Source organism: Oryctolagus cuniculus, chromosome 21 (assembly GCF_964237555.1).
Source record: "Oryctolagus cuniculus chromosome 21, mOryCun1.1, whole genome shotgun sequence".
Lineage (NCBI taxonomy): Eukaryota > Metazoa > Chordata > Mammalia > Lagomorpha > Leporidae > Oryctolagus > Oryctolagus cuniculus.
The window spans coordinates 7456125-7470139 of NC_091452.1; the positions used below are offsets into that span (position 1 = coordinate 7456125).

The 14015-nt window shown below is 58.4% G+C and overlaps 1 protein-coding gene across 14 annotated transcripts in view; it reads left to right on the forward strand.

The window, feature by feature from the left end:
• Positions 1 to 14015, forward strand: part of KDM2B (lysine demethylase 2B) — a 160972-nt gene that overhangs the window by 79730 nt on the left and 67227 nt on the right. For 11 of the 14 annotated variants that reach the window (XR_011385264.1, XM_017349528.3, XM_070066159.1 and 8 more), the window contains 2 exons: positions 5061 to 5154; positions 6068 to 6221. Coding sequence is in view for 13 of the 14 variants with exons in the window: in XM_017349528.3 (XP_017205017.1) it covers positions 5061 to 5154; positions 6068 to 6221 (248 nt within the window). In the remaining variant the exon portion in view is untranslated. Of the gene's footprint in view, positions 1 to 849; positions 971 to 1174; positions 1874 to 2242; positions 2541 to 5060; positions 5155 to 6067; positions 6222 to 14015 lie in introns of those variants that run through there. The other 3 variants (XM_017349539.3, XM_051826755.2, XM_017349538.3) reach the window with 3 other exon arrangements.

Sequence of the window (14015 nt, forward strand, 5' to 3'; positions counted from 1 at the left end):
TTCAGACACCTGGCATGCATACCTCAGCCATTCTGGAGGTGGGTGTCTGTCTCCCTTTTACAGACAAGGACAGAAGTTCACATTGGTTCAGGCTGTGGGTAAGACAGCAGGGGCTAGTGGGGCTTTTGGACAACTAGAGAAGCTGGACTTGAGAAATTCCCTGGTTTGACCACAAAGCAGCCAAGTAGAAGCCCCTGTCTGGTCCCTCCAACAGGGATGCCGAGTCCCTGGGAGGAGGAGATTGGTCCAGTGCCACACGGCCGACGACAGTGATTTTCAGTTTGTTTCTGGGTACTGCGTTTACACCAAACGATTGGATATGGTCCCTGCCATCAAGGAGCTGAGGCGTTTGTGACTAAAAGTGCTCTCACGTGGACAGCCTGGTCCAGCTCTCAGGGTGGTCCGCTCCAAGCTCAGTTAACCCCACAACCAGACAAAGTGCCTGCCCAAGGACCCCTGCCTGAGTTAATGTGTCTTTAAAATAAGCAAGACATGCATGTGCTAAGAAATCCCAGCAGTTCCAAAGAGTTTATGGCCTGCCACCAGCAAGGTACTAATGGCTGTTCTCTGCCCGAAGTGACGCCAGGGAGCAACACCTGGCCAGGCCCTTGACCACTGTGAAACGGCTTCAGTGTCCTTGTCCCTAAAGTGAGGACGACGGGTTGTTTTCAGGGAGAAACAGCTCTTATCATTTACCAATTAGAAGCTCTGGTTCTCTGCTGTTGGGCAGCGCTGTGCAGCTTGCCTGCCTCTGCAGAGGCTCGGTGACCGTCTCCTGCCCCCTTGTGGTTTAGGGGCAGGGTGTGACAGGGTGGGAGCAGAGGGTGGGGCTTCTGATTTGAGCTGGATGGCCTCCTTCAGCCGGAAGTCGGTCTTTCAGGTTTGCCTGCAACCCTAGCTCTGCACTGGAGTTCCCTCAGGTAGACCCCGGGGGAGAAGGGCTGAGAGACTCCGGAGACAGGCTGCTGGGGTGAGCACCGCCACTTAGCAAGCTGGCGACCAGGGCCAGGAGCCCAGCCTCTGAGCCTCAACGTCTGAGGCTTCCTCGTCTCAACGTTGGGAACAGCCCGGGACTCACAAGCTTGTGAAATTTAGATTAAATTACCTAAGTAGCATGGTTTCTGGCTACTGGGTATTCAGCTCAGTGGATTCCCACAGTGATTCTGGGGTGTGGGGGTGCACAGCTAGCCGCCAGGCAGGCAGGGGCAGGGGCAGGAGCACTAACAGCGCCTTAGAAGGCAGAGTGCAACTTGCAAGTCGCCTCCCCCAACGTTACGAGGGAGGAGATGGCTCAGAGAGAGCATGCAAGTTGCCCGGGATCACACAGCCGGTGGGGTCTGGGGTCCCAGCGCGTCCCCGCAACCCCTGAGCTGCCACTCCCTCAATCCCCCGCTCTGGTCCTTGCTGTAGCGGAGCTGCACACTGAAGAAAGGTGGCTGCGCTGGGCCAGCACCCAGCAGCCAGCGGCATCCACGCTCCGGGAAAACGCGGGCGCGAGGGTCCACTAGCCGTCGCCGGTGGAGCGGGCGTGGGGGCGCTGGCCTGGTGCCCCCACGCGGCCGGGACGAGGGGGCGGCCGCGGCGTCCCCTGGCGCTGGCCCGGCGCTTCCCTGTCGCCGCCGCGGCCTCCCTCCGCCTCCCTGGCGGCCGCCGCGCCGCGCCGGTGTTCAGTTTCAGCTCGGGGATGAGCGCAGGCTGCGTCCGGCTCCCCGAGGACGGAAGGCAGCGAGCGGGGGCCCCAGCGTCCTCGGCAGGGGCCTGGCAGCGCCGTGGAGGGGGCCCGGCTCGTGTCGCCGCCAGGACCGGGCGCGCGTCGAGCCTCCGCCGCCGAAGGGGACGCCCGGGAGCCGCGCCGCTGCCGCCGCCGCCGAGGGTAACCGCGGGCCGCTGGGCGGGCCGGGCGGGCGTCCCCGCGCTGCGTCCCGCTCCTTTGTGGCGCGCGGGGCGGGGTGTGGGTGGCCTCCCGCTCGCAGGCGGCACGGTCGGCGTCTCGGAGCAGCTCTTTGTGTCTCCCGGGGCCGGGTGCAAGAGTGGAGCGCGCGCGCGCCTCCAGCCCGCCACCGGTGCCAGCCTGCAGCCCCCCTCCAGCTAGCCTTCTTCCCGAGGGGACGCCGCCTGGCGCCCCCCCCCCCCCCGGGAGGGGGAGAGTTTCGCCAAGTTGGAGGGAAAAGGGCGGGGTGCGGCCACTCCGCCTTCTCAGACCCCCAGGCAGCGCCCCAAAGTTGGTGCTGCAGGTGCAGCGCCCCCCCCCCCCCTTACGGCTCTCCCAGCCAGCCAGGGCCGGTGCAGGGCGGGAACCCCCCAAGGGCTTAGCTCCGGGGCTCCTAATATTCAGCGGCCAACTTGGAGGGTGCCCTCCTACACAGAAGCCACCTGCGCTGTGGGGGTGTCAGGGGTGCGGCTTCCCCAGGCGGGAAGCCTGCGAGGCCGAGACGGAAGCCCGGCTGTCGGCCGGCAGCAGGGAGAGAGCTTAGCTGCCGTGGCACCGAGCCGGGGTGCCCATGTGACTGCGGTGTGCTTGGGAAGAGGAAGCTGTAGAGGTCAGTGCAAAGGCGTCACGCCAGAGCGAGCAGGGAGGGGGGACCCGGAGTCAGCGCCTGGACGGAGCCAGGGGTGGCCTGCTGGCTGCTTGGACCGGGACAAAGCAGCCCTGTCACAGCCACCCGGGCGGCCCCGATACTCAGCTGTGTCCGGGTGGGAGGGGCGGGGAGGAGGGGCAGCCTAGGCCCCGCACCAGGGACGCTGGGAGGAGGGGGCCTTCTTCAGGAGAGGGGATCTGGAAGTGGTCCCCTGACCTGCGTGGGAGGGGCCTCCGTGCACGCTGCAGGGTGATCCTCGGGGCAGATCAGACAGGAGCTCAACTCGGAGAACTTTCCTTGCTTAGAGCAGCAGCAGTTCCCAAGGATTCCCATTCTACACGTGCTGGGGAACCTGGGCTGGGGGCTGCTGGGGGGAGGCTGGGCTGGGCGGCCTGGCAGCCCTGGGCCTGGAGCCCCACAGCCACGTTCCTCTTTGGTCCTCTCTGCTGTGGGGACAGAGTGGGCATCTGGCTGCAGCCAGAGCTAGGCTGGTCCTCCTGGCTCCACCCCACACGCACTTAAATTGTTTTCCCTCGACTGTGTTCAGCTCGGGCCTGGAGGGGGGTGGAAACCAAGGTTAGATTTTTAAAAGAGAGAGAAAAGCCACAACGAAGAGGTGGTTTTTAGGAAAACCAGGACTAATATTTTGAAGTGGTATTTAACAAGAAGAGGCCGATGTGGTTCATGGGGGTGGGGTAGGTTCAGGCCCCCCCCACCTTTCCAGTTCCTGGGAGAGAAGAGGGTCACCCAGGCCTTCAGGCTGGGGCCCTGATGGGGCTGGGCTGCTGTGGGCTGGCGGGCAGGGAGGGCGTGGAGCTCCGAGTCGGGACTTCAGCAACCCTGGTGCCAGCTTCGTGACAGCCTGCGTCCTGTGCTGTCAACTACACCCCTCCGAAGGGGTTGCTAGGCAGCGGGGCTCTGATGTACGGGGAGGCCTTCTGATTTGTCAGCCTCCTGCAGACACATGGTTAAGGCTCCTTCCAGCCTATCGGGAGGAGGGACGCGGGGCACGCCGCCTGCATACTGCCGAGCCCCGGGTCCACCTGAACGCGAGGTGCAAAAGGCAGGCAGAGGGAGGGGGGCCCTAGAGCCCTCCCGCCTTCCAGCCAGCTCAGCCCCACGTCCCCATTATTTCCACTCGGGGTTGCTGCTGGCTCCTCCCTGCCCGTCCCCGCCCCGTTCCTCCCCTCTCCCCCAAACCTCGGAAAAGCAAAGTGCAGCAGGGAAAAGAGGTCAGTGGGGTAAGCATGTGTGTGCGGGGCCCCGGAGGCGCCAAGGTGCATGGGTATGAGCGGTGGGGAGGCTGCCCTGGCCGCGCCACCCGGGGCTCTTGTGGGAAGGGGTAACTGGCAGGGAGGGGGGCCCTGGCACCTTGTTTGCCAGGCCTGGGTTTGGAAGCCTGCTCCGTGCCCCCTCCTCCTCCAGCTCTGCCCACCCTGAAGAAGGCAGTACATGGGACAGGAGGGGGACCGGCAGGTTCCTGCAAGGAAGGGTGTTCTGTGCAGCGCCTACTGGCGCTCAGAGGGAGGGGAGCCGCTGGCAGGTTCCTTCTCTCCCTGGATGCTCGCCCTCTGTCCCAGCCCCTAAGGCTCAGGCTCTCTCTCCGCTTGCCCCTACAGTTCCAGGGTCTTCTCTTAATCCTTTGACCTTTTTAAAAATTTTCAACAGCTTTATGGAGATGTAAATTCACTTACCATTCACTCACTAAAAGTGTGCAATTCAGGGGTTTTTTAGAAGTCTCAAAATGATAGTCTATTTTAGAATTAAGCCCTGTACCATTAGCAGTCCCTCGCCACACCCCCACAGCACACTCCTGGCCACCACCCCTGTGCTCTCCAGACGTGGAACATACACCGTGTGGTCTTTTGTGGCTGGCATCCTGTCCTTTCTAGCCGTATTGCTGCTCATCTCGCCATGTAGCTTCTGTGCACTGTTGCCCTGTTAGAGTGGCACATCCTTAAGGACAGGGGTCTTACGCTGTCTTCTGCATTTCTCTCAATGCCATGCATGCCTCAGGGCTGGACCACACTGGTTGAATGACTGAGAACTGGTGATTGGCAAGCCGTGCAGGTGGATTCCAACTGAATTCCAGGATGCCCAGCTGCTACAAAGGGGTCTGGCAGCTTGGGAGAACTGCAGGTGTCAGAGCTGTGCAGGAACAGAGAGGACGCCCCTTCCTGGGCGGGGGGGGGGGGGGTAGGGTGGAGCAAGGGCAGAAGCTGCAGCGAGGAGGGAGTGCAGTGGCCATGGGCTGTCAGCTCTTGCAGGAACCTGAAAACAAAATTGCTGCCCCCAGCCTCTGGGGCTTGAGATCGGTCGCCTGATTCCAGGGGCTTCCAGTTAGATTTGGATTTAGAAAAAAAAGACGAAGAAGAGCAATTTGCCAGAGTCGGCGTTTCTGAGAGGGCAGCAGTCGGGCACCTCAAGGGCCCGCTCGCCTCCTGGGATGCAGGCATTGACGTGGGTTTCCCGGTGCTGCAGGTACTGTCTGATGAGCGTCAAAGGTTGCTTCACTGACTTCCACATCGACTTTGGAGGCACTTCCGTCTGGTACCATGTCTTCCGGGGAGGGAAGGTGAGTTCCAGTGTGTCTCTTGGTTTCCCGTGTTCCTCAGGCTGTGAGAGTAGGGAGGGACTCCCTCACCTTTCCCCTTCCTTTGGCCTGGCCCCTCCCAGCCAGCCCTGCCCTGTGGTAGTTTTAGGGCCACTGCATCCCCTGTGGCCACGCCCTGTCTCTGTCTTCCCCTAGTGGGAAAGGTCAAGGTCAGCTCATTTGCATCCCAGGCACACCCAGCTGCCTGTTTGGACCCCAGGCACTTCCACACTCATTCCTCAGCTCCAGCACCGGCCCCTTCTAGCTTCTAAGCCGGCTGCCAGCTCCACAAGCCTCCAGGACCCCAAGAACATTTCGCACCTGGGACAGACATCACCCCAAGAGAATAGGCCGGCTGTGCATGTGGGGCGTGTGCGTTGTGTCTGCCTTTGTCTGCACGTCCGTCTGGGGGCGCAGGAGTCCCTGCACTGGTGGGTGTGCCACCCCGCGTGTCTGGGTCTGCACGTGCATCTGTTTTAACTGAACGCGCTGGAAGAAATTCTGGGAGGAAGTCAGCCCACTGGATTCCAGATGTTTTTCCTCCTCTTCCAAAGTGAGCACAAGCTGGGTTTATTTATTGGGTCATTTTATCATACAGCTTCGGAAATTCCCCTGCTCTCCTTCCCCCCAGCTCGCAGACAAGCCTGTGGCTCGGGAGCAGGAATGTTCCACCAAGTGCAGGAAGTATCCCCAGCCCAGCACCTCGGCCAGAATGGAGAGTCCCTACAGGCACAGCCTGGCCACCTCCTCAGAGAGCCTCTGGGACTGGCCTCGGAGGGGGTCCAAGGGTGGCGCCTCCCCCCTCATGTACCACCGCCACACTGGCAGGTGGGGCTGTCTCTTTGGCCTTGGCCTCAGCCTCTTCTGCAGCTGACTGCTTCCTTTCCCTCCCCAGATCTTCTGGCTGATCCCGCCGACCCTGCACAACTTGGCCCTGTACGAGGAGTGGGTGCTGTCGGGAAAGCAGAGCGACATCTTTCTGGGGGACCGCGTGGAGCGATGCCAAAGAATTGAGCTGAAACAGGGATACACGTTTTTCATTCCCTCTGGTAGGTCCGGCTGGGGCTGGTGCGGGGCTCAGCCGGGGTTTTAGGCCAAGTAGGGTTTCTCTGGGCCTGGGGCGTTTGTCCGGCTGTTTGTTGCTAGTGCCTCTGGGGCTGTGCCTGTGGGCTAGGACACCCGCTCAGAGAAATCCTCGGCCTCCCCCAGGGGAGTTGGCAAGCTTCCCCACCAGTTCCTCTGCAGATTCCGGGGAAGCCCAGTGCCCGGCCATAGCTGGAATTCCTGCTGTGCTACTTGTAAGCCATGGCTTCACCTCTTTGTGCCTCAGTGTTCCTATCTGTAAAATGGGAGCAAGACTTCCCAAGGTGGCTGTGAGGACTGCGCAAGCTCAGACCCCTTGGCCCGTGGATCTTTGGAGATGGACAAAGATGCATTTTTGGGGGAAGGGGTTTCACAGGCGGCATCACTGGCGGGTGTGGGCTGTGACCCAGGAGTCAGGAAGTCAGTCTTCAGCCACATTACTGGGAGCATGCTAGCCAGGGGGAGTGAGGGTGCAGATGGAGAGGGACAGTCCACGGGGGAGGTTGCGTTCCTCCTGGGCACTGTGCTTTGTGGGGAAGTGAGGGGTCTGCAAACCACATCCGCCGTGAGGAGCTTGGAGGAGGACTGGGTTGCTCTCCCTGAGGAAGGGAAGGCGTGTGGTAACTGCAGCCAGCCAGGTGCAGGGTTATCTCCTGGAAGAAGAGTGACAGCCAGTGTTGGAATGACTTGCTCTGTCAGGTAGTGAGCTCCCCGTCACTGGAGGTATACAAGTGGAAGCTAGGTATGGGTGTGTTAAAGAGCTTGCAGAGAATCTGCCCCTGGGTAGATGCTTGGACCAGAGGATAGAAGTATCCTTTGAGGCCACTAAGAGGGAGCAGCTGGTCACACTTAGGTTTCTGAGAGTTGGTCTTGAGCAGTGGTTGTGGTAGTTCTTTTTTTAAAAAAAAAAAATTTCTTTATTTTGAAAGAGTGGGGGCTGGTGCTGTGGCACAGCAGGTTAACGCCCTGGCCTGGGGCATTGGTGTCCCATATGGGCACCAGTTCGAGACTGGCTGCTCCACTTCCCATTCAGCTCTCTACTATGGCCTGGGAAAGCAGTAGAAGATGGCACAAGTCCTTGGGCCCCTGCACCCATGCGGGAGACCTGGAGAAAGCTCCTGGCTCCTGGCTTCAGATCAGTGGGGCTCCGGCCGTTGCGGCCAATTGGGTAGTGAACCATCGGATGGAAGACCTCTCTCTCTCTCTCTCTCTCTCTCTCTCTCTCTCTGCCTCTTCTCTGTGTAACTCTGACTTTCAAACAAATAAATCTTTAAAAAAAAGAAAGAGTGACAGAGGGGGGGAGAGACAGAGAGAGGGATCGTCCACGAGCTGGTTCGCTCCCCACGTGGCTGCAGTGGCCAGGGCTGGGCCAGGCAGAAGCCAGCAGTTTCCTCAGATCTCTCACATGGGTGGCAGGGACCCAAACACGTGGGCCATCCTCCACTGCTTTTCCCAGGCCATTAGCAGGGAGCTGGATCAGAAGTGGAGCCGCCGGGACACGAGCCGGCGCCCATGTGGGATGCTGGCACTGCAGGCGGCGGCTTCACCCGCTACACCACGATGCTGGCCCTGGTAGAAGTTCTTGTGTGGGGTGGGGCTGGCACACCAGGGCTTTTGACTCTGAGCTGAAGGTGGAGATTTCTCTGTTAGGGGCACTGGGGATTTGGAGGCTGAAGGGTTCAGCGGGGGTGACTTTGTCACCATGGTGTCAGGACTATCCCTAGGCCTGCTTGGCTCAGGGAAGGGACGTGCCCCTGCGTAGGACAGGGGGATAGCCCTGGAGGGGCCCTGGTGGTGGACACCCTGGCAGACATGGCGTCCATCTGACAGGTCCTCAAGCTGATGTGCAGTGTGGGGTGGTGGATTTAAAGGAATACTGGCATGCTCTTGGCCTTGCTGCGTCTCTGTCTCTTCCTCTCGCTGGACCTCAGCTATCCCAGCTGTATAGTGGGGGCAGGACGGGACTGAGCTCGGGGACCTTCGGGGTCTGGTCTTGCGTCCCTCTCTCAGGCCTTCCAGCAGGACCTGGAGGGCTGGCTGATTGCTTCCCCCCAGTCGGGGATGGGAAGGGTGTTGGTTGTGGCCACTCAGGTGAGGCTGGGGAGGGTCCCACAAAGGGTGCAAGCTGCAGCCTGTTGAGGGCAGGAAGAGGAGACGTGGACTTGAACTGCAGCAAGCAGGAGTCCATTCAGAGCTCCCCAAAGACTTCTGGTCCTCAGGGTTGTGAGCGAGGTTTCAGAATTTTTTTTTAAATTAAAATTTTTCTTTTCAGGAACTAGAAAAGGGCCAACTGGAATTTATCTTCTTCCAAACAGCTGGGGGAAGGGGCATGGGGAGACAGCATAGCTCAGAGGTTCCCCAGGTATCGATTTTTTGAACAACGACATAAAGACAAATGGAGAACTGATTCAGAGCCATCAACTTTTAATTTTGCTGAAGATGGACGTTAACTAAAGATCAAAAACCCAGTAGCTGTTACTGATGCTTCTCGAAGGAAAGGTTGCTGTTTTGAAAAATGTTTTATTTATTTATTTTCATTCATTTAAAGGGCAGAGAGAGACAGATAGGCAGAGATCTTCCATCCAATGGTTCATTTCCCAGATGCACGCAACAACCAGGGCTGTGCCAGGCTGAGGCCAGGAGCCCAGTACTCAGTCTCTCATGTGGACAGCAGGACCCAAGTACTTGAACCATCCCCTGCTGCCTTCCACGGTGCACACTGGCAGGAAACTAGAATCAGAAGTAGGACTGTTCTTGGCCCCAGGTGCTCCCACAGGGGATGTGAGTGTGCTAAGCAGCATCAAACGCCTACCCCAAGAAAGACCGACTATTCCTTCTTTCTTTTTTTAATAAAGATTGATTTATTTATTTGAAATAGAGAGTTATAGAGAAAGGGAGAAATAGAGAGAGAGATCTTGCATCCACTGGTTCACTCCCCAAATGGCAGCAATGGCTGTGGGTAGGCCAGACCGAAGCCAGGAGCCAGGAGCTGCTTCTGGGTCTCCATTGTAAGTGCAGGGGTCCAAGCACTTGGGCCATCCTCTGCTGTTTTCCTAGGTGCATTCGCAGGGAGCTGGGTCAGAAGTGGAGCAGCTGGGAGTTGAACTGGCACCGGTATGGGATGCTGGCACTGCAGGCGGCAGCTTAGCCTGCTGTGCCATAGCACTGGGCCACGACTGACAATTCTGGTTGGAGGTAGTTGTACTTGGGACCCACAGGGGATTAGTTCCAGGACATACCACACTGGGATTTCACAGTCCATCCCTAGGTTAGTTAGAATACCTAGTATGATGTCAGTGCTGTGTAAATAGTTTTATTGTTTAGGGAATAATGACAAAGAAGAAATTTACATGTGTTCAGTGCTGACACAATTAAATTATTTATTTATTTCCAATTTCTTTGAAAGGGAGAGAGAGAGTGAGCAAGCGAGCTCCCATTTGTTGGTTCACTCCCCAAATGCCTAGCACAAGCAGGGCTGGGCTAGGCCAAAGTCAGGAGCCCAGAACTCCATTGCGGTGTCTCATGTGGGTGGCAAGGACCCAAACACTTGAGCCACCTCTGCCACCTCCCAGGGTGTATGTGCCTTTAGGAAACTAGATCAGACCAGTAGTAAGGACACAAACCAGACACTCCTATACAGGATGCAAGCATCCCAAGAAGTGACCTTAGCACTTTGCCAAATTCTCACCCCTGACACAATCCCCCACCCTGCACCCCTGTCTGATGTTTTTAATCCTTGGTTGACTGAACCTATAGATGTGGACCCCCTGGATATGATGATGAGGGCCACCTGCACTCAATTCCAGTTTAAGGGACCGTCTTTTAAATTTCGGTGTTGAGTTTATGAAAATCTATACTATTTTTTTCTTGTTCTGTGGCCACAGTGAAAACTGAAGGATGGGGTTTTGAGTCTATGATCAAGATGAAAATTTTGGGTCCTCCTGGGGGCCTGGGATTGTCTCTGAGCCGGGATGGACCTGCTGCTGAGATAGGCGGTGGCCAGTTTGTGGCTTTGGGTGGAGAGTAAAGCCCTGTGGAGTCCAGGGCCGGCTTGCGGCTCCCTGGTCCTGAAGCTGAGAATCTAATTCTGGCCTTTCCCGCCCTGCACCCTGGCCTTCATCCCCACGGGTGACCCTAGGCCCTCGTGCTGGCCACAAGTCCTCCCATCTCCTGCTCAGCAGGTCTTCAGCTCTCTGAAAGCTCACAGGTGTTGCTGGGATAGGAGTTTGAATTGGCACAGTTGTTTGGGGCAAAGCAACTCAGCCTTTCCCACTGCTGTCTGCAGGTGAAGGGGCTGGGTTCTGGCAGTGCTTCGGGGGTGGTGGTTCTTCTGCCTGATTCCAGGGCAGCCCAGGAAAGCTGCCTGGAAGAGGGAGACTACTGGAGGGGACAGAGGAGTAAGATAGCTTGGAGAAAGGGGCTTGGGTCTGTGCTGCTGGGCCTGATGTGAGGGAGAGGAAGTGAGAGTGCAGTTAGGGTTAGGAGCAGGGAGGCCAGAGCCAGTTCTGTGAAGTGACCACGTTTCAGTCCAGTGGCGCTGGAGTCAGGACAGCTGGAGCTGGAAGTCATTCCCAAAGAACAAAAAGGCAGAGACTGCAAGCACCCTGATGAGCCAGGTGGCATCTTTGACCCACGGCCAGCATCCTGACCATGTTCAGGAGGTTGGCCTTCTCTGGCTGTGCCAGCCGAGATGAGGTTTAGTTAAGAATTCATGTAGGCCGGCGCCGCAGCTTGATAGGCTAATCCTCCACCTAGCGGCGCCGGCACACCGGGTTCTAGTCCCGGTTGGGGCGCCGGATTCTGTCCCGGTTGCCCCTCTTCCAGGCCAGCTCTCTGCTGTGGCCAGGGAGTACAGTGGAGGATGGCCCAAGTCCTTGGGCCCTGCACCCTATGGGAGACCAGGAAAAGCACCTGGCTCCTGCCTTCGGATCAGTGCGGTGTGCCAGCCGCAGCGCGCTGGCCGCGGCGGCCATTGGAGGGTGAACCAATGGCAAAAGGAAGACCTTTCTCTCTGTCTCTCTCTCTCACTGTCTAATTCTGCCTGTCAAAAAAAAAAAAAAAAAAAAAAAAGAATAATTCATGTAAGGAAAAATGTAGTGTCCTGTCACCTTTTTTTTAAATTTTTTAATAAAGAGGCTACCTGAGACCCAAGGTCCCACAGTTAATTAGTGATGGGGCGGGGCCCAGGCCCAGGCCCAGGCCCAGGCCCAGGCCCAGGCCCAGGTGTGCCTGGTTCCCCAGGACCCCAGGAGTCGGGAGACTGGAACCTGGTCCCTGTTCTTGGCCGTGTGACTCTGGGACGTTAATACTCATTTAGCAAGCTCTCTTAAAGGCCCACTTGGTGCCGGGCAGCCTGGGAGGGAGGGGCACACAGCACACTGTCTCCTCCTGAGTGCCAGTCCAGCCAGCTCGCACCAGTGAGATGGGGCCCAGCATGGGTACCTTATTCAGCACTTCTGGGGGTGCCTGGGAAGGGCCCTGAGGTCAGTGACTTGGGCAGGCCTGAATGTGCTTCTCAAGGAGTGAAAACCAGCCAAAACTTAGACTTCCTGGTGGGCCCATCTGTGAAATGGGTATAGAGCAGGACAGGGGCAGCAGTGTGTGGCCGAGGGTGATAGGGCTGTGGGAAATAGTTGCTGCTCCGTTCCAGCCAGTTAGGGCCTGGTGGGAATGGAGCCAAGGACACCAGACTTCCCGTTTCCCTAGGGAAGGAAACATTTCTGGTAGTTCCAATTGTCATCTGCAATTTCCCCATTTTTGTAATATGGATCAAACTAAGCAGTCTCCTGGGCCCGTTGCAGCCCAGGTTTGTCAGTTTTGGCCCCTGGTGCCAGCTATGAGGTCATTGGGAGGAGAGGCCACGGGACCCAGCGCCAAGCCTGGCCCAGCACAGGGTGTGCATCAGTGCTGGTGAGGGAAGCCAGGGTCCAGGGGTCAGGGGCATCTGACCTGAGCTCTGTGACCTTGAAGGTGTCCCTGCAGCAGCCATAAAAGCTGAGGCAGATGTGGGGAGGCGGCATTTGGATTCCAGGCCCTGGCATCTGGGCTGCGACGGGACTCCGCATGCCCCACCGAGGTCCCAGAGAACACCCCATCAGGAGGTTTTGTGGGTCACACCGCTTTCCGTCCGTGTCTGCATCTGTCCCTCGTCGCCTGGCCTGAATAGCCTCTGTTTATTGCCTTCTCTTGTCGATGAGTCTGGCCTGGAAGCGGGAGGCTGCAGGTGCCAGCCTCCCCAGCCCAGCACCAGCCGGGGACTCCTGCTCCTGCGCTTCCTGGAACGAGACAGCGTCTGGAGGCCGGGTACGGTCAGGGCCTAGGAACGCTGTGATTTCCCCTGCCCGGTTCTTCTTGGTGGAGCCGAAGCAAGCAGGGCTCAGGGGGCAGTCAGAGCGACACTAATGCAGGGGCAGCTGCCCACGCACCTGGGAGGCCCTGGCTTGGCAAGGAGGCGAGTGGATGCATTGAGACCCCTGGAGTGGCAGGGCGCAGATTCCCAGCCTCCCACCCCCCACCGTTTGCCACAGCAGCTCTCCTCCGTTTTCCTCTGTGCTGCCACATCAGGGCGACAGATGGAAGTCCCGTGTGTCTGCGTGTCCACCTGTCAGGAGAGGAGCGGCTGGTATGTGTGGATCTGCGTGAGCGCCATCCTTTTCCAGAGCCCCTGTGATCGATGAGGCCACCTCAGATATCAATGGCGATTGCCTCTATCGACCGAGTCCTTGCTCACCAGGTTCCCACGGGGGAGGGAGCGGACGCTTTGCTTTCATCGGGTACTAGTGTTGCGTGTCACATGGTGATCAGTGCTGGGGGTGGTCTCTGTCCTGGGCCTCTGGACGTGGGGTCTCTGTAGGGAGACAAATGGATACTGGAAGAGGGAGACCCCTCAGGCACCTTCCGCAGGCATCTTCTGGCTAGCAGGTCCTGGGTCCCAGCCGCAGGCTGATGGTGGTAACCACAGCAAAGATTAGTCAGCATAGCGTGCTTCTGCTTCATGGAAACAGAAACCTGAGAGGACCAGCTTGGGGGCAGCAGAGAGAAGGAACTAACTACAGCATGTATGGAAGTCGACACCCTTTAAAGGTGCAGCCCACACCTGCACAGAGGGGTGAAGGTGGCCCACAGTGGCACCCCCCCAGCCCACACAGCAGCTGCCTCTGCTGGTGCAAGCCAGAGTCCTGGGGAGGGGACGCAGGATGAGGGTCCCTGCAGCAAAGTCTCTGTTCCTGCGCTCCGTGGCATTGTTGGTGACCGTCTCTCCTTTGTTCTCCCCCGAGGACCAGCAGCTCCATCCTGTGCTCCCAGGGAGAGTAAACAGCTGCCAGTTGGGCACAGGGGCCAGCAGTGGTGGCCTCCTGTGACTTGGAGCTGGGGTGTCTCAGCGCTGGGAGGGGCAGGGAGGATTGTGGGGCGAGGGGGGGTGGGTCTCTGGAATGTTCCAGTGTGCAATAGAATTAGGCGCTCAGGCCGGAGCACCTGCCACTTCCTGCCTGTTCCTGGGCGACCCCCTGCCTTCTGCAGCGTCTGCCTCTGTCCTGTCTTGGCCTGGTGCCATCTTTCTCTTTCAGTCTCCCCTGTATGTTTCCAGTCCTGTCCCCCAGGCTTGACTGGGCCTTGCTAAGCTTTAGATGCAGTGCAGGGCAGCGGCTTCCCTTGCCAGCTGTGACTTCATTCTGAAAGCCGCTCTTCTCTCCCGAGCTGCCGTCTCAGCCTCTGTAGATCAGAATTGACGATAAAACTACCTGTCCGCTGGCTCTGTG